Source organism: Phascolarctos cinereus, unplaced genomic scaffold (assembly GCF_003287225.1).
Source record: "Phascolarctos cinereus isolate Bilbo 61053 unplaced genomic scaffold, phaCin_HiC Scaffold_2;HRSCAF=192, whole genome shotgun sequence".
Classification (NCBI taxonomy): domain Eukaryota; kingdom Metazoa; phylum Chordata; class Mammalia; order Diprotodontia; family Phascolarctidae; genus Phascolarctos; species Phascolarctos cinereus.
This window is the reverse complement of record NW_027555625.1, coordinates 33,108,922-33,134,288: the sequence shown is the minus strand read 5'-3', so window position 1 is coordinate 33,134,288 and position 25,367 is coordinate 33,108,922. Positions and strand designations below refer to the sequence as shown.

Here is a 25,367-nt window from a genome sequence, read left to right as displayed (position 1 = left end):
ACTAGCTGTGTGACCCTGGGCAAGTCACTCAACCCCAACTGCCTAAAAAAAAAACATCAATTTTCAAAAAACTGAAATGTTGACAGTCTTGATTATGGAATGACATGGGACATTTAGTTCTATACAAGGAGGTTATCACATATGCAATGGCCAGCTGATTAAAAATCTACCTATGTGGGACATGCCATTTGATTTTTGAATTATATTGAAAGTAAGAGGACTAATACGCACAGGAGTCCATCTTTAAATTAGTTTTTTTTTCCAATGTGAATAGACAGTTTGGAAGTTTGGTCTTTTTTCTGATTTGCTTTTTAGATAATCAAGCACATGTTAATAGCTACAGCCCAGAGTGACACATGCAATTTCCTCCTTTCTTTTCCTTGCTGGCACATAAAAGGATATTAAATCTCTAGGGGCTCTGTGTTCAAGTGTGAGATGAGCTGCAAAGTCATCTGTGACATGATTAGGATCTCCGCCAGGTAATGCTGCACAGATTGGACAAATCTGCAACGAAAGCCAGAAGAACAGGGTCAGTAAATGGCTATTTAACAACAGAGACACGGCGCCAGGGAGAACCAAAATGTGAACACGAGAGATGAGAGATTTTGTCATCACTGATCACGTTACAACTTAGCAAACACAAACACGACAAAGCGTATGACTGAAGCATCTTGAGGGAGCGTCCTGGCTCTCAGCGTCTGAGTTCTCTGATGTCACCGCTAGCTTCAGACAAGCTTGAGTATGAGGAAGGGCAGGCTTAACTCCCAGTGTGGACCCATGAGAAAAGAACAAGAACGGAAAAACGTTCCTTGTGTTGTCCACAGTCTTAGAGAAGCGCTCCAACTCAGACTGGTGCTGGACACACCTGCCTATACGGTATCTGCTCACAGACTGATCCATTCACACCAGCGAGGCCAGAGCTAGAATCAGAGCCCCCTCCCCAGAGAGTAACCGTACAGTCCCAGCCAGGCTAGTATTAAAACGTCAATGTGAGGTCTGAAGAATTTAAATGGAGGGAGGGAAAACAAGTAAGGTTTTTCCAGGGGAAAGGAACATAAATATACAAACACACACTGTAAAATCCTGTAAGGTAAATAAGATGAACTGAGCCCATGTAAATGCTACCAGCTATTAAGAAAACGGTCTTCAGAGAGGAAAAGACACACATAGGGAGATGAGAATAAAAACACAGGAAATGTTCATCTAAGGTACAAGAGCTAGGGAGTCAGCCCACCACAGAGAATCTGAGACCAAAGGGCAAGGGGCTTCGAGTCCAAATCTCCGACGCAGAGCACAGAGCGCTGGGAGAAGAGGCGCTACGCAAGGCCAAAGAATAAGGGTCTGAGGATCTAACAGGCAGATCCCAGGGGAATTGGGAGGAGAGGGGTGTTGCGGGTTCCTAGCAACAACACAGCCTTTAAAAAGCTGGGAAAACCGGAGCGAATGTGAAGAACTGTAACCTTCCTGACTTCTTTGCCTGGGGAGGTCCTTCAGGTGAGGCTCCTGCGCACTGCAGCAAGCCCCAGAACGTGACCCTGCCTTCTCAGTGTAATATTAAGCACTTAAGCCACTCTCCAAAGAGTTCTGTTCAACCATCCAAACAGGAAAACCAAGCAGACGAAGAATTTCTTTCGTCCAGACAGAGGGAGTGGGATGGATAGCCCACTGAGTACCATCAGCATGAAGAAGCAGGGGACTGGCTGCTCTTTATTTGGGAAAAGGAGTGGCTTTTCCAGCAACCTCAGGCTGCTTCCCTGAACAAAATCCCATCCGAGACACTTCATTGCTACGAATCGTGGAACATCACAACCTCCAAAGCCTTTAGATTGTAGGTGATGCTCAGTCACTGGCTCCAACTCCTTTCATATTTTATGACGAAATCATGGCCCTTGTGTAAGCCCCTTCTTAGTGCAAGAGAAAGCATGGATTTTGCTGATCATGTACATTTTAAACTGTAATTATGAAGAAAAAAAATACACAAATATACAGCATTATCAACACAATGTCTCACAATGGCCCAAATCATAGGGGAGTAACCCATCATGCTTGGCTTGTTGCTAGTTACACAGGACCCCTACATAGACAGTAGCCAAAAAAGCTCATGTGCTCTTAGGCTACATTAAGGAAAAAGGAGACTGCGATCTGGAGTTCTGCATTCAGTTTGAGGGGCCACATTTTTATGCTGGAGAGTATCCAAAGGATGACAACCAGAGTTATTGTGGGCACTGGAATCACGCCACATGAGGACTGGTTGAAGGAACTGCAGATATTTAATTCAGCTCCGGTGTAAGGAAAAACTTCCTAACAACTAGAGCTACCCAAAAGTGCAATGGGTGTCTACAAGTACCACCAACTTCCTTCCCATTGAAAGTCTTCGAGAAGCGGCAAGATCACTTGTCCATGATGATAACAGGCCAGAGACTCAACCTTTGTGTCATGGGACACATCTGGCAGTCTGGTGGAGCCTAACACTACTGTGGTTTGTTGCCTAAATTCTGAATTGAAGGAAATGCTAAATTTCAGTTAGAGCTCAGGAAAAATAAATATATAACTTTCCTCCTTGAGTTAAGAACCCTTGCTATAGAGGGCATATTTTTAAAGGTATGGGATGGATTAGAAGGCTGCTGAGGTCTCTCAGATTTTCAAAATTCTATGATTTTGTGATATGTCCTTCAACTATCAAAATCACAGGATCACAGATTCAGCCCTGAAAGGGACTTGAAAGAATATGTACCCATTTTACAGATGGGAAAGCTCAGGGCCAGAGAGGCTGGAAAGTCTGCCCAAGTCCCCCCAGGTGGTTCAGTAGCAGGGTTGGGGCAGGGGACAGTGGACAGAGGGAGAAAGATACTACCGTGGTCTGTGAGGAAAGAAACGTGTGGTGGGAGTGAGAGGTTTAGGGATTCAGTATTCCAATCTACTGATTGGGGGATTTTTTGAAGGTGACCATGCAATTAACTCAGAGCAACCCTTCAAAACTAAAAGTGGTGCATTTAATAGTAAATACACCCATGTCCTATACTTTCCTATACTTGTCAAGAGGCACTCAAATCCATCTCTTGGGGAAACAGAGGTGGAAGAAGTCATAGACGTGTCTGCTCATTAATTAAAAGACTTTAACATGTCATGTGAACCTATCTCTCCATCAAGAAAAACGCCAGTGTGTGGCAACTGCAAAAATGATAAAACCTTTTCTCTGAACGCTGGGCGTAGTGACTTTGCTCTTCGTTTGGGACTTCATCATATACTGCCTCTGCCTTGTGACTGACTGCTGTCCAGCATCAAGTCTCCGCTCTTCAGCTAGACTGTAATAACAAGTTTCTTGAGGACAGAGAATGTTTCACACTTCTCTGTATCTCCCACAATGCCTAACAGGGCTAAGAACACGACAGGTGATTAGGGTTTGTCCAGGAATAAAAAGCTAAGTGTTTGGAGTTTCAGCTTCCTTATAACTCTGATCTAAAAAACGTACATTAACTTCTCAATTTCTGTTAACTTTTTGATCAACATAATCACTTTGGAAGGTTCATTCACTTTCAAAAACTGTTATTACCCTCATTTTAAACTGACTTCTGTTTTCTCCATTACCCCAGGTCAGGCCTGGGGGTTTACACATGTCAGCAGCAGAGGTCACACTTGGCATCCTCCTCCCACCTGCAGCCTCCTTCCATCTGTCTCGCCCCTTCCCTCTCTCCCCCCCTTAGAAATATTGTTTGGGAGGTGTCTTGAGGAAGCACCTCATAATGCATGTTATGTTCCAAGAGTAGCAGCTGCATATCATAATCCAAGGATCAGGGAGTTTTCAGCAGCGCTATGTTAACATGCTGGCTACTGTTTTAGAGGACAAGGATAAGGAGGCCCATATGGTGTAGAAGCAGTAGCTTCCAAGCATGAACAGTGCTGGGGTGTTGTGTGTCTGGGTGTTAACAGGTGAAGAATGAGTAAAACATACTCATAAATGTTTATCTTTCTTAAAAAAGAAAACAGGAAACAAAACCCGACAACCAACATACCTTGTTGTATATTCAAGTCATTATGATACTGAGCATCCAGTTAAGTGGCAAAGCCCTGGGACAATATTCTAGGTGGGAATGATTCTCTCTATTTAACTCGTTTTGCATATAGTGCCTACAACCGTGTTAGAGGCAAACCACAGGCAACTTGGGACAGAGAAAAACAGTGACTCTGGAGCAGGAAGTCCTGGGTTCCCATCCCACCTCTGGCATTCCCTGGCCAAGCCACTCTGGTCCTCAGAGGGCCTCAGTTTCGTCATCTACAAAATGAAGAGCTTGGACAGGGTTGCCTCTGAAGTTCCTCCCAGGTCTAAGTCTACAGAATAAAAGCCAATTCATTAAAGTCATTCATCCATTCAACAACCATTTATCAAGATGCTCCTATGTGTGAGGTAACTGTGTTGGGCTTCAGAAGTTAGAAGGATAATTAAGACATGGTCCCTGACTTCAAATTTACAATCTAGCAGGAAGGATATGATATATGTACATTCCATTGGTGTTGTTCAATCACGTCGGACTCTCGGTGACCCCATTTTTTTGGCAAAGATATTGCAGTGGTTTGCCATTTCCTTCTCCAGCTCATTTTCCAGATGAGGAACTAAGGCAAATAGGGTTAAGTGACTTGCCCAGGGTCACACAGCTTTATACTAGCTTGCTTACTGTGTCTGAGGCCAAATTCTTGTTTGTTTGTTTGTTTTCTTTACTAGGGAATGGGGTTAAGTGACTTGCCCAGGGTCATACAGCTTTATACTAGCTTGCTTACTGTGTCTGAGGCCAAATTCTTGTTTGCTTGTTTGTTTTCTTTACTAGGGAATGGGGTTAAGTGACTTGCACAGGGTCACACAGCTTTATACTAGCTTGCTTACTGTGTCTGAGGCCAAATTCTTGTTTGTTTTCTTTACTAGGGAATGGGGTTAAGTGACTTGCACAGGGTCACACGGTTAGTAAGTTTCAAGTGTCTGAGGCCAGATTTGGATTCAGGTCCTCCTGACTCCAGGGCTGGTGCTCTATCCACTTCGCCACCTGGCTGCCCCTCATGAGGCCAGATTTGGGGAAAAAGAAAAAGAAAAAAAAGAACCTTTGAGATCATCAGCTCAATGGGACACTGTAGAGTCACTGTGAGGGGTCCATCTCATTAAATGACCCTGTGTAACAAATAAGTGAATCTACCCTTTGAAGACCAAATAATTTCTTATCGCTGTTGTGATTCATAAAACATAAAATCATTTGCCATCATGTACTTCCTCAACCAGCAGATATTAATAATACAATGATTGTTTGGCTTTATTAACTGTGTCTGAGGCCAGATTTGAACTCGTCTTCATGATTCCAGGCCCAGTTCTCTATCCATTGCACCACCTAGCTGTCCCATGCATAATATTATAAATCACTATTGTGAAAAGTAGGGTACAATAAATATAAAAGAAGTGCAAAATGTTGCCTCAGTTCAGAGGAAGAGGGGAAAGCCCTTTCATAAGAGCTGCATATAGGAGATGCCATCTAAGTCGGGTCTTGAAGGACAGGCAGGATTTCATAATCTGCAGGACATTCCAGGAACAGGGAAGCACAAGCAAAGGCAGAGAGGCCAAAACTACTCAACGTGTAAAGCAGATGTGAGACATACAAGTGGGTAGCAGGTTAGGATCAAGGAGATCCCTAGAGACAGGGATCACTGGGAATTTCATGCTTCCCACCTCTTTTTAGAAGAGGGAGTCAAACTACGCTAACACTTTCCTATCTGGTCACTTACAATCAAGAAACAGATCACCGCAGTTCTGTTGGCTTCTACCTGACAAAGGGTTGCCTTTCACAGAAGCAGGAGCAGAAGGCTGACAAATAAACTGCTGCCTTGGCTGGAGTGCCAACCACACCTCTAGAATGGCACCTCACCGTGACCCGCTTGGTGGCAGGCACGTACACTGCTCCTCTGGTCATCCTGTGAGGTTCCTGACAAAGGCCTAACTGGTCTTCACACTTTCACTCACCCAGTGCAACGTTTCCACGGAGAACCCCCCAAAACATGGCAACGGGCACTGATGTCAGCATTTTGTTGTGTTGCCACGCGTGTGCCTCAAAGCAAGCAAAACAAGGTTCTCCCCAGGGGGATTCTGAGAGCCTGTCAGAGTGTGAGGGGCAGGAGCACATGCTTATCTATCAGAGTACACTGCATTACAACAGCTGGGGCCATACATGTACAAGCTTTGCCTCTGGGGGTGGGAGGGTTAGAGGAAACTGCTAGTCCGACTACAGTGATGACAGGAGCAACGGGAATGACAGGCCATGCCGGGTGGCGTTCCTCGGCTCCCCTCGTTCCCTGTGCTAGGATCCCATTTTATAGATGAAGATGCAGGCTCAGAGCGGGCAGGTCATCTGCCTAACACAAGCCAGCCAGTAAGAAGGACGGAGGGCCAGGACACGAAGGCAGCAGCTTCCGCATTTCTGGGCTCACTGACAAAGTCAGGTGGCGATGGAGAAGGAATGGAGGTGATTCTCCACAGTCACGTGTTGGACTCCAGTATTAAATGAGGAGAAGGGAGCATTTCTCTAAAACCCAGAAACGATGGGAGACGTGAGCTGGGTAGACTTCCCAGGGTTCTGATTTAGGATGGCAAAAAGAAGAACTAAGAATGACGAGGGTAAAGCAGGCTGCCAGTCCCTGCAGTGGAAGAGCCAGAGCTTCTGGGAAAGCCTGGCTTGCTGCCAGAGATAAGTACTATATCAGGATCCTGTCTAGTGAATGTTAAAAAAAAAAAAAAAGAACAACTATGAGATCACGACAAAATACAAACATATATCAAAGATGAATACAGCTTAACTTCTAATGACAGTACATTTTATTTCACTATTTTACTTGTCCTTAGGATCTCTGCCAAAAAAACCCCCAAAGGCAATAAAAGGAGAATGATGTAATGTGTTGTATAAGGACTATTGTAGAGTTTAAATTTAAGAAGATGAAAGCAATAAATTCTGTTCTCAAAATGGTTATGACAGGGACAGGAAGAAAGATGGTCAGTGGTCACCAAGAGTGTGCTTTACGATGGCAGCCACCATAATGCTATGAGGAGTAGGGAATGGGAAGGGGATTTACTGGTTACTACCACAGTGGAAAAGAAAGCTCTCTGCTGCAGCCACGGTTTGGTCTGGCTGATCCAGTCTGACATGACTACCTCCTGGCAACAATGGCCTGTCTAATAATCTCCAAGGTGAGGGGATAACACTAAAAATCTCTGATTCTTCCACGGTGCAGAAGAGTGAGCTGGACACCAAGGTACCTAAACTCTAATCCCAGAAGTTTTCCCTTCCGTAAAATGAGTAACCCGTAGATTTAAATTTACAACACAGGTGTTTGATTCTCGGTGACCTCTCTAACCGTGAGGATGCTCCACAGCTTATTCATAGCTCTACCTCCTCCTTCATTGAAGTGACCTCCCCCTAGAACCCTCCAATTCTATACAGTTCAATACAAACCCATGTAGTAGTCTAATTTCACGGGCCCAACGAGGTACCATTCCCACCTTCCTGCCTTTAGGCATTACCTTTGTGACTCCTTCCCAATTAGTCAAAGCCTATCCACACTTCAAGGCCAGCCCAGGTCCTACCTTCCCACTCAAAGTCTCCTGACTACTCATGTCCACAAAGATATCTCCATTCCACAGAATTCATCAATTGAATAGTCTCATTTTGCTAGCTGGCTACATCATCCATTTTAGCTATGTCTCCACAGTACTCTAAACTCCTTATGAACAGAAAACCTATTAAAATTTATTTTTACTATCCCCCTTTGGCCCCTGGCATACTGCTACACAAAGGAGGTGCTCAGTTTAACACTCGCTGAATTGAACTCAGAGTAGGGTACATCTGGATCTGTTGTATAACCAAAGCATTTTATTTTGTTTAAGGCTATTTGCTAATGCTTATGTATAAAGTTCTTCAAGCTTATAGGACCATCTATCTAGAGCTAGAAGGGCCCTCAGATGCCATCACGTCTAACTCCCTCATTTTACAGATGAGGAAACTAAGGCCTAGAAAAGTTCAGTGATTTTCCATGGATTTCCTTCAACAAGCATTTCATGGATCCCATCATGTGAGCACTGTACTCAGTACTTTAGAACTTTAAATGGGAAGCATATATGCCCCTTGTCTCTGACTGAAACACTTACAAATTCAGAGCTGAAAGAAATCTTTGATCATCAGCTCAATGGGACACTGTAGTCACTGTAAGGGGTCTATCTCATTAAATGGCTCTGTATAAGAATAAGCAAATTTACCTTTTGAAGACTAATGTCTTACTGCTGTTGTGATTCCTAAAACATAAATTCGTTTGCTTGCACTTCCTCAATTAACAGATATTAATAGTACAACTATCCTTTTATAAAACCAAGATCTAACATAACCCACTTTCATTTTACAAAAGGGGAAACTAAAGTCCAGAGACCCAGAACCACTTGCCCAACATCTTTCAGAGTTAGTGACAAACTGGAACCCGAAGCCATCTGTCCTGATACTGAACCTCCTAGTCTTAGTCACGTAACCAATCAACTAGCCTTGATTAGGTATGGACTACACATCAGGCCCTGTGACAAGGGCTGGAATCAACCAAGTGGTAGTGATAAAGCAGCAGGCTTGACAGCCCATGAAGGAACACTAGAAAATTCAAATGCTTTTGTTCTGAATACCCCCACAAAGCCAACTGTATCCTTCATCAGTAAGCTGTGTTCAGGGTTACACCAGCTGGTCAGCTATGGGTCATCCCCCAGGTCTCCTTCCTGTACCCTTGCCCACCATGCCATCTACAGACCAAAGCCCTTCCCTCCAATGTACTGGCTCACCTGGATAATTTACTGACTTCAGGTCATCAGAGCTAAAGTTATACCTGAGCCAAGCTAGGTGCCAGCCACCTCACTCTGGATTGGAATCCCATTTTTTATCTAATTAGTGCATGTTTCTATGCCTCTTATTGCCAACAGTGCTAGTTATCTGATTTATTTTCCTCTTCAGTTCCATCTGTCAGCTCCAGGACCTCTCCCCCAGAGTTGGTGTGGGGACCAAACGAGATGTCTGTAAAGTGTTCAGCACAGTGCCTGGCACATGGGAAGCAAGGCACACAAATTTAGAGAATTCTCCCCAAATGCTCACGTGGACTTTCCGTGTCCGACCCGTGGCAGACCGTTCCAAGACAGCACTGGTCTGATCACCCACAGTCAGACACACTGAACTTGACTCCAGCACAGTGATGTGATTTTGGTCCTCTTGGAGAACAACGAGCCCACCGTTACTACTACCAGTGGCTCCGCAATGCTTCTGGAATCCTTGTTTCTTTCTGTAAGTGGCCTTAGAATATCTTCAAGTTTTGTTCATATAGCAAGATAGCTCATGCTTTCCTACATCTTCTACTGTCAAAGAAACCCCCAAACAATTTAGTTTTGACTTTGAATCCTGTTTTAGACTTACAACTGAAATATGGGTGTGTCTGGTGTTCTGGGAATTCAAACTTAAAACAAAAAAATGAAGCCACTCTGTGAAACACTGACTCATAACAAGATGGGAAGGAAGTCGGTTAGCTTCCTAAATCTGCCCGCTGCTTTTCACTCTGTGCTCCCTCTCTCAGACTGAAGGTAAGCACTGAGCCAAACGGCTATAACCTTATTATTATCATTAATCTTTTAATTTTGATGGTCAGGAGAAGTAATTAAGCATTCATTCAGGCTGCATGAAGGAGTGAGACCTAAAAGAATCAGAAACAGTGCTGACAAATAACCTACTCTATTTTATTGCAGCACTAAGATCTCAAAACTAAGGCACTGGAATATCACCCCTCGTGCCATACACGCTGGAGATTCTGATCGGGGGTGCGTGTGTGTGTGTGTGTGTTGTGTGTGTGTGTGTGTGTGCACGCGCACGCGCGCGTGCGTGCCTTTCTCTGTGTCTGTGTGTCCTCCTAGCCGTGTACACATGGTCAGGCTCCCTCACCTCTCTTGTCTCAGCTTCCTCCTCTGTAAAAAAAGAGACAGCAATGCTTATAGTGTCTAATACTCACTTCACAGAGCTGGTATAAGTCACAAACAAGATAAAATACATAGTACTCTGAGACCTAAAGGGCAGTCAGATATGACCCAACTCTTCTAGAATTTGAAAATGAGTGATTAATTCAGATGAGACCTGGGTTGCACACCTACTAATTATTTTTACCATCTCTTGTTGTCTACCGGTTTTTTTAACTTACCTTCCCTATAAAAACACTACCCTTTTGAAAGTATTCAAATAAAAATCTAGTGCTAACAGAATTCCTTTCAGTAGACAATTTCCCTTATCTCAGGATGTCAGTGAAATATATTCTATGTAAAAGATCCCCCCCACAGCCCTCTTGTGGAAATACTAGGGAATCCGCGGAATTTTTTCCGACAGCTTCTTTCTGGCTAGGGCTTCCAAGGACTGAGGAGCCAGAATCTCTTTCATCTTCTGTTTGCTGCCTGTGATCTCCTGGCACACTTGACCTCAGTTCTTCCAAAGACTTCCTTTGTGAGGACAAGGCACAGAAAATGTTTCCATATAGTTTTCTTGAAATTAGCATTTGGGCACGGACCTATGCTAACTCCAAGTTTGGCCTGGCAAACTAGAAACCATCCCCCAAAGAAAAAGCAAGGTGAAAGGAAGGAAGGAAGCATCTAGACCTGACTCTTGTTGCTACTTTTTAAACCTACATCTTTTCAGAGTGGCTATTCTCAGTTGTGATCACTATCATTCTGGAGAACACAAATCTCTCACGTTAGAAACAGCAGCAATGGTAATTATTCAGGGACATTATCCAACAACCAGTAAGCTCCTTCAGAACTCTGGGTGAGGGGCTGGGGAAGTGGAGAGTAATAAATACTGGTCTTTGGGGAGCGTGGCAAAGTTTCTCAAGTATCTGTGTCTCCCACCAACCTGGCGAGGCAGGCTCCATGGGGATAGGAAAGAAAGTGTTGGCCTGGAAGCCAGGAGACAAGTGGGATCTGAAACCCACCTCCGCCATGTCCTAGCTATGTAGTCAGCCCTCTGAGTTACAGCTTTCTCACCTGTAAAATGGGGAGAGTGACACCTATGGCCCCCACCCCATGGGGCTGATGGGACTCCTACCCAAGGCAGTGTCTGTAGGCGATTTTCAAACACCTAGGTGCTAGAGAAATGCCACTTACTTGTACTAGGACCACATTACTTTAGAGAAGAAGAAAAGGAAAAGGCTGTAGAGAGGGTAAAACAACTTTCTCAGGGTCTCATAGCTAATGTCATCCTGTGTCTCATTTGCAGGTCTGGCTCTGCACAGTGTCTGCAGGGCACACAGTAATTCTGGAGAAATGCTTGGTGACTGACTCTGAGTCCACGTGCAGCATGCCAGATAAACAGCACCTGAGAGTATAAGGTCACCTTGCTGACAGTCTAGCATAGGGAATGCAGCAAATACAAATTGGCAGCATCATAAATCAAATATGCAACAATTACATACGAGAACAACTGTCTGCTAACTACAGTGCAGGACAGACTATAGCGGGGTCATAAGTACAAACCAAACGCTATATGAGGTCATGCTTGTCTGTACTTGCATCCTCAGGCTTTCACACAGTGCCCGGCAAACCCTACACTCTTAATAATCGTTCGGTGAGCATACTAAAGGTGGGAAAAGTGGTTCCTGAAAAACATGACTAAGAGACTAGATCAAATGCTGCAGTCATGCCCAGTAAAATGAATGAAATTAAGGTTCCCTGGATTAACCCAGTAAAACTGTTATTCGTCTTATGCTAATCATCACAGGATCTATATATTTGGAAGGGATCACAGAGGTCATCTGGTCCAACCCTCTCCTTTTTTTAGATGAGGAAAAGGGGACCCAGAGAGTTAAGTGCCCTGCCCAAGGTTCACGGGTAAGAAGTAGCAAAGCTAGAATTTGAACCTAGGGCAATTGGCTCCAAGCCTAGCACTCTTCCCAGGCCACCTTGGTGCTCTCCATCACCAGGGCTGCCTAGGTAGGTGCTATTTCTGTTCTCACAGCTTTTCACTCTCAAATTCAGCTTACAGGTTCTTGACCAAGGCAGGTTCCTTCATGTGTCCATCCACGTGTGTGCACAGCAGCTAAAGGGATCCAAGAGAAGGAGGGTTCCTGCTCTAAAGCAACCCAGGCCAGAGCCAGGCAGAAGAACAGAAAAGAACCTAAGGTTCCAGTGGAATAAAAGCAATCACCAATCTAGGCAAGGAGACAGGACACACACAATCTGAGAAACAATCAGAAAACGCAGACCAGTGCAAGTTGAAAACATACTTCCATGCTAAGGAAGTGAGGAATATGAGTTAAAGTTAACGAAAGTTAGTCTTGACTTGGGGGCCTGAAGAAATGATGGACATCAATGAGCAGAGCAGAGCAAGAAATGATTGAAATGGGCTACACATCTATTTAAATCAGAAGAAATCAGAATTTCTCGTTGCCTGTGTAAACTACAGTAGGTGTCATGGTGAGGCTGTAGGCAAACATTCACTAATAATGACTCAGACTCTTTGGGGGGGGAGGGGGCACGGGAGGGAGAAGAGGACTCTGTTTCCCCAGATTCTATCTCTACCACTCAATGCCTGCTCAGGCATGTGCACAGACAGGATATTCCCCAACCATGCCCACCCCACCGCAGACTACCTCAAAGACATGCAGGCTAGAACAAAGATACCCTGGAGTTCTGCAGGGAGACACAGAAATACACCCTGGAAAAGGAAAACACAGCAAAGACATATGAATCAGAACACAGGAAAAGGAGAAAGAGACAAACAAGGAGATCTCATTCATACTGATACCAAAAGACATTTATTAGCAAGAACAAAATAAGCCTTTTTCAGGTACCACTGTTCTCAAATTCCTTTAATTATCTTTGGAAGCAAGTGGTCCAGGCTTTAGGAAAATGGAATACAGTCAGGGATATGCTTTCACTGTGGGAGAGAACAGTCTATTATTTTTCACTTTTTGTTGGTTATCATTTTGAAATAGATTTAAAAATTTTTAAATTCATTTTTTAGAACAAAAACTGCTCAAACACCCAGCATAATTTATTGGCTTAAAAAAAAACCAAACCAGAATTCAACTCAAGGTACAATAGTCCCTTTAGGCTGATTCAATACTCAATGTCTAAACTTCCTTTGTTTTTTGGAACAAATTAGAAACATATCATTTAACATGGACAGGCAACAGAAAAACATACTGTCTTCAGACCTATTGACAAGAAATGCAATTTACTCTGATGAATAAGAGCAAAACTTTTGACACGGGCGTCTCAAAGACATTCTCCTGCGCTAATGAAGATGGCTTCCAAGATGAGTAATATATACATAAATACCATCTCAATACAACATTACTCCTGCTTACCACTTCTGTTGATGTTTCTGCATGTTCAGAAGTAACATGTTCTTGAAGAGATGTCTCCGTATAACCCATTTTTCCACAATAGGGACAAGTAAAAGACTGCGGCTGCTCTACTGAGAAAGCTTCTCCACCATAGTACAAATCTGAAAAAATATGGTTGAATGTCATTGAAAAACAGTAACTAAATACTATTTTAAAGCAGAAAAACTGATTAGGTAGTGGAATGACAGGGGGAAAAGCTATTTCCACTGTCTATGCCTAACCCGAGTTCATTATGGTTAAGCCTCTTCGTTCCTTCTTTAACATCCTCCCTTCTGACATTGCCTGTATCTGATCATCTTGTCTATCAAGAACTCTTTGCCATCCCTACCAAGCTTTAAATAGATCCTAAAATCCCACATCCTATGTAGCTCTTCCATTTAAGGAGAAGCAATGTTTCTATTTCTCCCTTTGGCCTCAGTTTCCTCATCTGTAACATGAGGAGGTTGGACTAGACTACTTGTAAGATTTCTGTTAGCTCTAGATCTATGATCTTGTGTGTGGAAGAAAAATATTTTAGGCACAAGCCTGCCAGATACAATTTATTAGTTAAAGATTATAATTCTAAGTATCTCTGTTTTGAGCATGAGTTGTTAACCTTTTTTTGTATCACAGAGCCCTTTGGCAAGTCTGGGACCCCTTTTCAATAATAATATTTTTAAAAGTATAAAATACATAAAATCAGAAAGGAAATCAATTATACTAAAATACATTCATCAAAATATATTAAAACAAACAAGTCTGAATTCCCTGTATTACGAACCCCAGGCTTAGAAAATAATCCAAGAAGGGACTGGAATCAAACCTGCCTATGAAATCTCTCCCCCACCTGCCACTTTAGAATTAGACCACATTTGGAAGGGGAAACGGGGGAAGGTGAGAGGGAATGAGTGAATCTTATTCTCATAGGATTTGGCTTAAGGAGGGAATAACATACACATTCAACTGGGTATGGAAATCTGTCTTACCCTACAGGAAAATAGGGGGAGAAGGGGACAAGAGAACAGGGGGATGATAGAGAGGAGGGCAGATTGGGAAAGGGGGTAATCAGAAGTAAACACTTCTGAGGAGGGACAGGGTCAAAAGAAAGAATAGAAATAAATGGGAGGGCAGGATAGGATTAAGGGAAACAGAGTTAGTTTTTCACAACATGTCTACTATGGACGTGTTTTGCATAACTGCACATGTACAACCTATATTGAGTTGCTTGCCTTTCCGATGAGGGTGGGGGGAGGGGGGAGGAAGACAGAAAATTTGAAACCTAAAGTTTTAAAAACATATGTTTAAAAAAAATGTTTTCACATGCTACCGGGAAATAAGAAATATAGGAAATGGGGTACAGAAGTCTGTCCTGCCCTACAGGAAAATAGAAGGGGAAGGGGATAAGAGAAGGGGAGAGAGATAGAAGAGAGGACAGACTAGGGGAAGGGATATTCAGAATGCATGCCATCTTGGGGTGGGGGGAGGGGGGAGATGGGGTGAAAATTTGGAACTCAAAAGCTTGTGGAAGTGAATGTTGAAAACTAAAAATAAACAAATTTATATTAAAAGAAAAAAAAAGAATTAGACCACATTTGAACTCAGGTCCTCCTAACTCCAGGCCCATAGCTTTATACAAGGAATCACCTAGCTGCCTCAACAGTATAACAATTACTTAAAATGTAGGTGTAACCTGAAGAATAATTTTTCTAAAACATTCGATCCCTCTTTGACCATTCCCTCTAAGGATTCTTCTTTTAATCTTATCAAAGGTGAACTCAAGAGATACTCCCACAAACTTCTCCCTTCACCAAGTCCGATCATTACCAAATTCATTTTGGGGAGAAGCCCTTCAGGCTAACTGATCAGGCCTTTAAAAAGATTTCAATACAGCCCATCTTTCTGGAATTGATACTTAATGACTGATAAGGGTTTCTCATTCAGGTGGGACCAAGGACTTCATCCCAAAGTTATTACCTTAACATTATTTTCTAATAAGCAGCTTCAAAATGGGAGAGGGGCTCAGTTTGCTTCCGAATATAGAAGCACAGATTATTGAAATCTCCAAATAATGAACAATCCACACTAAGCCAACAATACCGAACAAGCACCTCAAACATAGGACATAAATATTTATTTTTACTCTTCCACTACACTACTGTCCTATGATCCTAGCAGTTAATGTAGATTTATTAATATATAGTTGCTTAAAGGAAAATATCAGAACAAGCTACTTCACCAGTTTGAATTAGACCTGAAGACCTTGGGATAGAGTCATTTGTCCTGGTTCCTTTGTACAGGAAGCGATGCTTGGACCAACTCCTTACACAATTATCTCTGAGAGGATAAGGAGGGCAAAAAAGAACTGAAGGGTATAAAATATATAAAGTATATAAAGAATAAAGCATATAAAAGTGTAAAGTATGGAATTGGTTAAGCAATGAGAGCTGAGAGAGCAAGTCTAATCGTTTCATAGAAAACATTCCAAACATCTAGTATAGATATCCCTAAATCAAAACAGTATCATCTGTAATTAAACATAAGCGGTACAAAGGGAGATTTTTCATGGTAAAGAACTATCCATTAATGTCACAAGATATAGCTAACCAAATGTAGGAAGACACAATTGCTTTTGTGGTCAATTTAGTGAAAGGGCAGTATACTTCATTTTATTCTGATGAAATAGTAATCTCACATCCATTTCAACTGCAAAATTTACATAGTGGGAACAGTGATTAAAATTTAAAAAAAACTATAATTTAAATGGATATAAACATTTTTTTAATTCAATTAATCAACAAGCATTTATTATGCCCAAATGCTGGACATATGAGAAGTATAAGATCTTTTCCTAGACCTTAAAGAACTCTATGGTCTAGTCCAGCATGGAACTCACAGGGAGGAAAACAAGACTTTATATACCCAGATGGTAAGATGAAAGAGTGCTGACTGAAAGCAGCAACAAATCGACCAGCATTTTCCTAAGTACTTATCAAGCCCGGGTGGTGTTAGTGTTGAGTTGTTTCGACTCTTGGTGACCCTGTGGACCACAGTATACCAGACCCTTCTGTCCTCCACTATCTAGTCCATGGGGTTTTCTTGGTAAAGATACAGAGTGGGATGCCATTTCCTCCTCCAGAGGATTAAGGCAAACAGAGTTTCCGTGACTTGTCCAGGGTCACACAGCTAATAATGTCTGAGCCCAGATTTGAACTCGGGTCTTCCTGGGTACCCTCCTTAAATGAAAGTTCTGGAAAAAGCCATTCAATGGGAGTGGGAGGGTAGAAGGGGCTGAGGGTACTCCTGAGGTGTGAATTCCAGGACTGAAGTGATTTTCCAGGAGAAGTTTTCATGATTATCATCATGAAGGCATGATGAAGTCCTGAGTATAGCCATTCAGTCCAACTGGCCCTCCACCTGCTGTGTCCATTCTAGGTCATCCCTTTCTTGGGTTCTGCAGTAGCAGAGATGGTGTTGTCCACAACGTGCCAGGCACTGTGCTAAATACTGGGGATTCAAAGAAAGGCAAAATCTAGTCCCTGCTCTCAAGGAACAAATAAGATATGTAAAGGATAAATTTCAGATAATCATCAGAAAGAAGGCACTAACATTAATTTATTTTGATTTATCAACAATCACTTCCATAAGCTTTTGAGATGTAAATTTTTCTCCTCCTCCTTCCCCAAGAGGGCGCATAATCTGATATAGGCTATGCATATACATTCCTATTAGACATATTTTCATATTAGTGATATTGTAAGGAAGAAATCAGAAACAATAGGAAGAACCACCAGAAAGAAGAAACAAAACAGAAGAAAAAAAATAGCAAATAGTATGCTTTGATCTTCATTCAAACTCCACAGTTCTTTCTTTGGATGAAATAGCATTTTCCATCATGAGACCTTTGGAGACATCTTAGATCCCTGTATTGCTGAGAAGGGCTAAGTCTACCTCAATGTTAGTCACTGCACAATGTAGCTATTACTATGTGCAACATTCTCCTGGTTCTGCTCACTTCACTCAGCCTCAGTCCATACAAGTCTTCCCAGGTTTTTCTGAAGTCTGCCTGCTCACCATTTCTTATAGCACGGTAGTATTCCATTACATTCATATACCACAACTTGGAGAAGGCACTAACATTAAAAGGAATCAGGAAAGGCTTCTTCTAGAGGGTGAGATTTTAGCTGGAACATAAAGGAAGCCAGGAGGTGTTGTCAATCCAGGACCTCAGTGTCAGCTCAGGCTATCTAACCTGTGAGCTTTCAGTGTTCTCAGAGTAGTCTGATCCTGCAGGAAATCTGACTGCTGCCTACCTGGCCTGAGGTCAGCAAGCTCCTGGTCTAGGCTGTTGGTTCAGCCCTGGCTGGAAGTTCCAGTAGACTGCTGCTAGACTCAGCTGTTAGGAGGCAGTTGGAGAGCTCTGCTGGTTCAGAGCGACAGAACTACAGGCTCTCCTTTGGTCTGGGAATTTTACTCTGGTTATTCTGCTGAAGGCTGAAGGCTGGGGCTGAGATTCTGCTCAGCTCCTGGGGTCAGAGCTTCTGGACTTGCTCCTCACTCAGTACGCAGCCTAAGGTCCCCAGTCGTTCCTCATTCTGGAATACCATGGCTAGACACAGGCCCCCTCCTCAGTCCGTCCTAGACCTGTGACCCAGAATTGGGTAGTGAATGACAGAGCTGCCAGGTGGCACCTGTTTCCGTAGCTTCCACAGGGCATCTCCCTCTATGGGTCCGGGAGCTCTTCTTGTCCTGGTGCAGTCTCAGGCCTCTTTCAGCTCCTGTATGCTGGGATATCCATGGGCACGTCTCTGGCTAGACCTTGTCCCCACCCATCTCTGTCTCTTCTCCTATGCTGACCTGGGCCAGCAATGGCATTGTGTTTCTTTTCTCTTGGATTTCCCGCTCAGGACTCTACCTAACGTAGTTTCTAGCATGTGCTGGAGGGGAGGAGCTCAGCTGTACTTCCTCCTGTTACTCCATCTCGGGTCAACCTCCCTCCCTGTCTCTTTAACGTCACTTTCCACTTGGAATATAATTGCCCATTTCCCAGATGAGAACGTGCATTTGGGTTACACCACAGTGTTTTGAATGATTCCAAATTCCTTGCTACTGCAAAAGTCCATCATTTGACACCAACATTCTCCCGTTACAATCAGCCCAACATCCCCGCCTCACTCGCTCATCCGTCATCTTGTTACTTTTACTGTCGTTGCACTTCTCACATCCATCCCCTTCTCTCTACTCACACAGCCACCATGCTGGTGGCAAGGCCTCATCACCTCGTGTCTAGACTACTGCAATAGCTTCCAAACTGGACTCCCTGCTTCTGGTCTCTCCAAATTCCAATCCAGTCCATCCTCCACTTAGCTGCCAAGGTGGTTTACCTAAAGAACAGGTCTGGAGCCCGCTCCCTCCTCACCTTCACCTCCAAGCTTCCCTGGATGCTGTTAAGGCTCAGCTCGTATCAGAATCAGAAGAATGACTTACATGACAACAAGAACACTGCAAAGACAACTTCTAAGACTTAAGAATTCTGATCAGTGCAATGAGGAGCCAGGATTCCAGAGGACTCATGGTGAAACATGCTACCCACTTCCTGAGAGAAGAGTGGACTTAAGGCGCCAAAGGAAGCATGTTTTTTGGATCTGGCAAACGTATGGATTTGTTTTGCTTGACTAAGTTTATTTGGAACAAGAGTTTCTCCTACTACATGGGGAAGAGAGAGGGGGAGAGATAATAAATGTTTATTAATTAAAAAAAATACAGCTCAAATTCTGATTTCTGTAGGTCTTTCCCAGTCCCTCCCACTGTTAATACCAGCTCCCTAAACTTACTTTCCATTTGCTCTTCCTCTGTCTGGTAGGTCCATAGCTATCTGCATGTTGTCTCTAGGACACCGCCATCCTCCCAATCACATAGGCTGGCAACCTCAGCGTCGTCTTCAACTCCTCCCTTACACATACCTCACATATCCCTTCTGACAGTAAGTTTTATCTTTCCTGCCTTCCCTCCCTTCTTTCTACTAATACAGCCACCAGCCTGGTACCTGACAACAGGGTTCTGGTCAGCTTCTCTGCTTCAAGCCTCTCCTCCCTCCAATATATATATATATATTTCCTTCAGCTGTTAAAGTAATTCTCCTAAAGTGAAGGTTTGACCGTGTAACTCTCGACTATTCTATAAACTCTGATGGATCCCTATACCTCCAGGACTGAACATCAAATCCTTTGTTTGGCATAAGCTTTTTGAGGCCAGAGACTGGGGTTTTTGTTTTTTTTTGGCCTTAACTTTGAATCCCTAGTGCTTTGCAAAGTGCCTGGCACATAGCTGGTGTCTAATAAAAGCCTGATGATCAGAAAAATCGTCACTATAATGACCTAAATAATAATGAAAAGATATGCTCGAAAAGTGGCAGAAGAGACACAAAAGTGGCTGGAAAAGGATAGGCTGGGCATGTTTCAAGAAGGAGTGATTTAAGATGGAGAGCACAATGTGGTATTCACAAGACGGTAAAGAACTAGATGAAGTCCTCCAATGCGCTAGGTAGATCTACTGTGAGAACAAACGGACAAAAATCACATAGGAGCCTGGGCTTCAGTGTCATGGACTTATGGAGATCACAGATCTATTATGGAAATACTCAATAATGAGACTATTCACTCTTTAAGGGCAAGTAAAGTGTCTTAAACCAGAAAAATCAAAGTTCCTTTGCACAGAACCATTATGCCTAGCATATAAGACACACTCAACAAAGCCTAGTTGAATATTTCTTTTATATCAACTTCCACGGTAGCCACATGCCCAGTGTCTAAGTCACTCCTTGGAGTCAAAGGCACACAGTACAAACAACCTGTTAAAACACAAAACTCTTTCCTGAGGACCCTAATACTATTTTAATCCATTCAAATGCACTGGCTATATTAATACAGATTAGTTTATCTCCTGGACCTCAGAAATGTCTACTGTGCCACATGTAGAGGGTTAATGTGATTACAGCCTCGCCATGTGTTTTAGGAGTAACTGTATTCCCATGTAGGGCAGGCTAATTTTTCCTAAAAAGGGATTAAGGCTAGAACCACTGACATAGCTTCCTACTGGTCTAAGTACAGAAGTTAGACCATAAGGAGTAAGGACATACATAGACCTACCAAGGCAAATGCATACAGAATCCTTGCTGAATATCTTTTCCATGCTATGGCTAAGTAAACGTCCTTTAATTAACTGCTGATCTATGAGTGTCTCACACCTTTCCAATCCAAACCTGAACCACTGAAGCTGCCTGATTCAGGCCTGTTATAGCTGCTACAGAAATCCAACTTTGGATCTGCTCTACAATTGGTATTCTATGAATTTTTTTAATACCAAAAACTACAGGATTTAAAAAATGGCAAGGGTAGCTGGAAAATATGAAACTATATGTTCACACATTCAAGTATGTAGTCAAATCCAAGAATGCTAGAGCAGTAAATTTAAGAGGGAAGGGCAAGAATTCTAGAAATGAAAAGTGATTTTTTTTTTGCAGGGATATTAACTTATTCAAGTTACAAAGATAACATCAAGTGATTTAGTTCAATCATATGTTCTCATATTACTCCTTATCTCAGCAAGACATGTGAAGGCCTGGCCAAAACCTGAGAAACATGAAATAAAAGTCTTTGTCAATTTTTGGAGGGCTCTGCTGTCTCGCCCTCTACCCTTGCCCCTAAATATGTGTGTGTGGGGATGGCTTTTAAAAGGATAACAACGTTTTAAGAATGTTCATGCTCTGATTCTTAGGTCTGCATTTACCCACTAAACATTTCTAAAAACTCTACAGTAAGGACAGACTCTAGATATTTAGATGGTTCCTCCACTGGAAGAGTATAGTAGAGAAAGGTGATTCCCCCTTTTGCTGAGCCACAATAGACACCTCAGAATAATGGATTTGATGCACCTGACAAAAATGGATGCTCTACTTCTCACCAACCTCACTCACTCACTCACCCACTCACTCACCCATTCTGTGGCTCCTACCAGCATTTTCGCAGACATGAAGTAACAGGCCGCACACAGCCAGGATTCCACCTCACAGGGATCTGCTTTAAGGTGTCATTCTTCCTTTTTTTTTTTTTTTTTGGCTAGGCAATGGGATTAAGTGGCTTGCCCAGGGTCACACAGCTAGTGAGTGTTACGTGTCAGAGGTAAGGCATCATTCTTACGAAGGCTGCACAAACCTCTCATAAATAGGAGAGCAAATTAGATTTTAGATTTCTTCCCTAAGAGCGTAATGGTATTTTCACATGAAAAGGGATCTTCTTCTGTTCCTTATAAAGCGGAGAAACTAAGAAATGCTGGGCATTTTAAAGTTTGGCAGGTTATAACTCCATTTGTAATAAAAGTTAAAAACATCTAAAATTAAAATTAATTAGTGAATTTGATATTATTGCCTAAATAAACTACACTTTTAAACTCTTAAATGATCACTTTGGGAGCAAATCAAGTCATACACAATGTACTTTTGTGTTCCTAAACTAACAATATTATTATGTGTATGATGGATATTTTAGAAGTATTATCTACATTTAATCCCCACTCCCAGCACAATTTTTCTCTCCAAGCATTTTTTCATGACTTCAAAATTTCTAGGAAGTCTCCATCTCTAATGCCACCTCATCCACTCCAATTCTAATCTAGGAGCTCTTTGTCTGTTGAGAACTTCCTGTACTAGCCCATAGGTAAAAATAAAACATTCAGAATCCCCCAAGCAACTGTGCTTCTTTCTGGTGAGCTGTAGGAGAAGTGAATGGAGAGCCCGACTTAGAGTCAGAAAGGCCTAGGTTCAACTCCCACATCGGGGACATCCTGGCCACAGAACCCTAGATACCCAAAGCACTCCTCTAAAAATAAGGTGCAGAATAACTGTTTATCTACATTGGCAGAAAGGGTTTCTTCCCTGGAGCCCACACACTGACAAAAGCATGAGGCCAGAGCCCTCCCCTCAAAAAGGAATAATATCCTGGTGCCAGGTTGGTTACTGGTAAAGAAGATGCCCTCAACTGCCATTTGTGTTTGCACAGAAGAGATTCAAGGGCTCCAGAGCATGGCCAACTTTAGCACTTGGCTTTTGAACTCAAAGTCTTTCTGAAGGTTTGATATTATAACTGATGGGAGAAGAGTACCATTTTAAACATCCGTTACTGGCCCTTCTCTGCTATGTTAACTTCTCACCCCCCTCCCCCTCTTTCTTGATCTCATTCTTAATTTCTCCTTCTTCGATAATTTTAACTTAAAGAACACTCGCCTGGCATTTGGCGTTTTCAAAGACGTGGTGCTCAGAGTCAGACATTCAATTAATGAGACGTGTTTAAAATCTTGAGGCTAAGGGATGTCGGACTCTAATCATCCCAACCTGTCCCCAGGGTTTTCCCTTCCCTTCTGCCTTTCCAGGTAGACTAGACTTTCTACACTAGAAAAAACGAAACAAAGAAAAAGCCACCATTCTCTCCTTTCTGTCAGCAAGAGTCATCTTCCTTTACCCCAGGCAGAAGAGAAACAGCAGGAGACTCTCAATCCAATGGCTTGGACCAGATGCCTTCTGAGGTCCCGGCCGACCCTGAGATGTTATTTGCAAGAGCAGTACAGTACTAAGTTCTACCTTCCATTCAACTGAATTTGTATTAACTACTTGTATTATTTTTACACCACAAAGTAGAAAGTTGCTATGAAAAGGCATTTCCTTATTTCCCTGGCACTGAAAGGTGAAGGGTCTCCTTATGAGCAAAAAGTAGGGGAAGTGATCCATGTAAAAAGGGATAACATCAAGAGAGGGTTAGGAAGGCAGAGAGGTACTTTGGCAAAAATGCTAAGTATGTTGTCAGAAGACCGGAGTTCAAATCCTGACTCTGCTACATTGAGGCAATTCACCCCTTACACTTCTCTGGGTCTCAATTCCTCATCTGTAAAGTTAAAAGGTCAGACTAGGTGACCTCGTAGAACCCTTCAACCCCCTCATTTTACATTTGAGCAAACTAAGGTATTAAGTAGCAGAGACAGGATTTGAACTCAGGTCCTTGTAGACCTATTCTTCATTCTCCCTGAGACCTCTAGCATCTAGCTTTATTTCCTCTCTCTCTCTCCTTAAAAACAGGCACTTCCCTATATACTATAGAACAGAATAAGATCGTACATGAAACTGCAACTCTCTATTATGCTGATCTTTTAAAACATATAATAAATTCAACGTGTCACTTTCAGAGCCACCTCGCTTGTTTGTGATTTGTTCCAGCATTCCTTGTGCTTTCCTCTACGCATTTTTAAAAATGCTTCAATGCCCCTCTTAGTCTTTCTCTTTTGGGGTAGGGATGGGGGGAGGGGAACTCTCTTCCTAGTCCCCTCTTCCTCCCACTTCTCATTTCTGCCTGCAAATTTAAAAGAAAAAAGAATACAAATCCTTGAAACAAATATGTAGTCCAGCAAAACAAATTCCCACACTGGCCGTGTCCAATAAGGCATGTTTTCTACAACTTAAGTCTGTCACTTCTGTATCAGGAGGTGGACATAACTGCTTCATCTGTCCTCTGGAACTGTGGCTGATCACTGCATTGGTCAGAGTTCCTAAGTCTTTCAAAGTGCTGTTGTCATCGTACAAATCCTTGTAATCACCTCCTTTGAGGTCAGTTCATGGAAGTCTTTCTAGAGTTTTTAGAGACCACTCTTTGTCATTTCTCATAGAAAAATAATATTCCATTACATTCATATACTATAACTTGTCCAGATAATCCCCATTTGATGGGTACTTTCTCAGTTTCTGGTTCTTTGCTATAAGCAAAAGAGCTACGAATGAATGAAAAAGCATTTATTAAGCACTCATTGTGTGTAAAGCACAGTCATTGCCCTGAAGAGCTCATTCTAATGACAAAGTCACATTTAGAAGGTTCCGACTACAAGGCAGATCAAAACGGTCCACCACCCTTCGGGTACAGTGTCAAAGCAGGCCTCTTCTTTCATGTCATTTCTATGACAAAATCATGAGTTTTTTCTGTAGATTCTTTGACAGGCCAAGGCAAAATGGCCAGAACTCTGCTTTCTGGACCTTTGGTAACTGTAACTACAGTACCCACAGAAGTACCATGGACACGGGCTCCCAAGATGAAAGCTATGAGGGCCGTGCTGGAAGCAGGAGCACATTTCTAGCTATGCCTGTATCTACAGCTATAGAGACAGATAGGTAGGTAGACCATTAGTTAACTTTCCTCCCTTCCCAATCCTGATCAGTTCAATGTTATTCAAGCCTCTATTTTAAAATCCTTTGTCCCCATCTTATCACTGTTCACCTCTTGACAACTCCGACCCACTTTGTCAAGATGGTCCTCCTCCTGCCATCTGTCTCCTCTGCTCCTGTTTCTGTGCTGCTAAAGGTGCCAGAAGAAGTCATGCAATCACATTTCACCTGGGCCCTTCCTACAGTAAAGCAATCCTTTTTCATTCCTGCCTAACTGATTCTCTCTCATTCACCGTAGGCTGTTCCAAACGTTATCTTCTCTCCTCAATTCTCTGATAACCTATACCTCACTCTCAGCAGAAGACCCTGAGCCTCAACTTTAGTGAGAAAAGAAACCCAGATCTCCCCCTTCTCCCCTGCCCTACATGTTAAAATCTTCTGACCTCCTCTGTCCTTCTCTTCCTTAATTCCAGTGTCTGGATGAAGAAACAGACCTCAACAAGGCTAACCCCTCTCCATGGACCCTTGGCCCCATACCCGGCTCCTCTAGCAGACTGCCCCCACAATTAGCCACCACACTCCTCTAATCTTCAATCTCTCTTGTCATCTGTCATGATTTGATACCTACAAATGCAGTCAGGTGTCCCTCAGCCTTAAAAAAATTCTCATTTAACCCGACCATCTTCTTCAGTCATCATTCTCTCTCTCGGCCTCGCAGCCAAAGTTGTTTCTACCACGCTTTCCCCATTTCCCCTTCTCT

The 25,367-nt window shown here is 42.8% G+C and overlaps 1 protein-coding gene across 2 annotated transcripts in view; it reads right to left on the bottom strand.

Annotated features, from left to right (window-relative positions):
• The window catches only part of KCMF1 (potassium channel modulatory factor 1), a 117,536-nt gene that overhangs the window by 11,375 nt on the left and 80,794 nt on the right, over positions 1 to 25,367 (bottom strand). For both annotated transcript variants that reach the window (XM_078149272.1, XM_020969487.2), the window contains exons 3-4: positions 13,393 to 13,532; positions 403 to 504 (exon numbers count right to left, since the gene is read on the bottom strand). In XM_078149272.1, the coding sequence (XP_078005398.1) occupies positions 403 to 504; positions 13,393 to 13,532 (242 nt within the window). The remainder of the gene's footprint in view (positions 1 to 402; positions 505 to 13,392; positions 13,533 to 25,367) is intronic.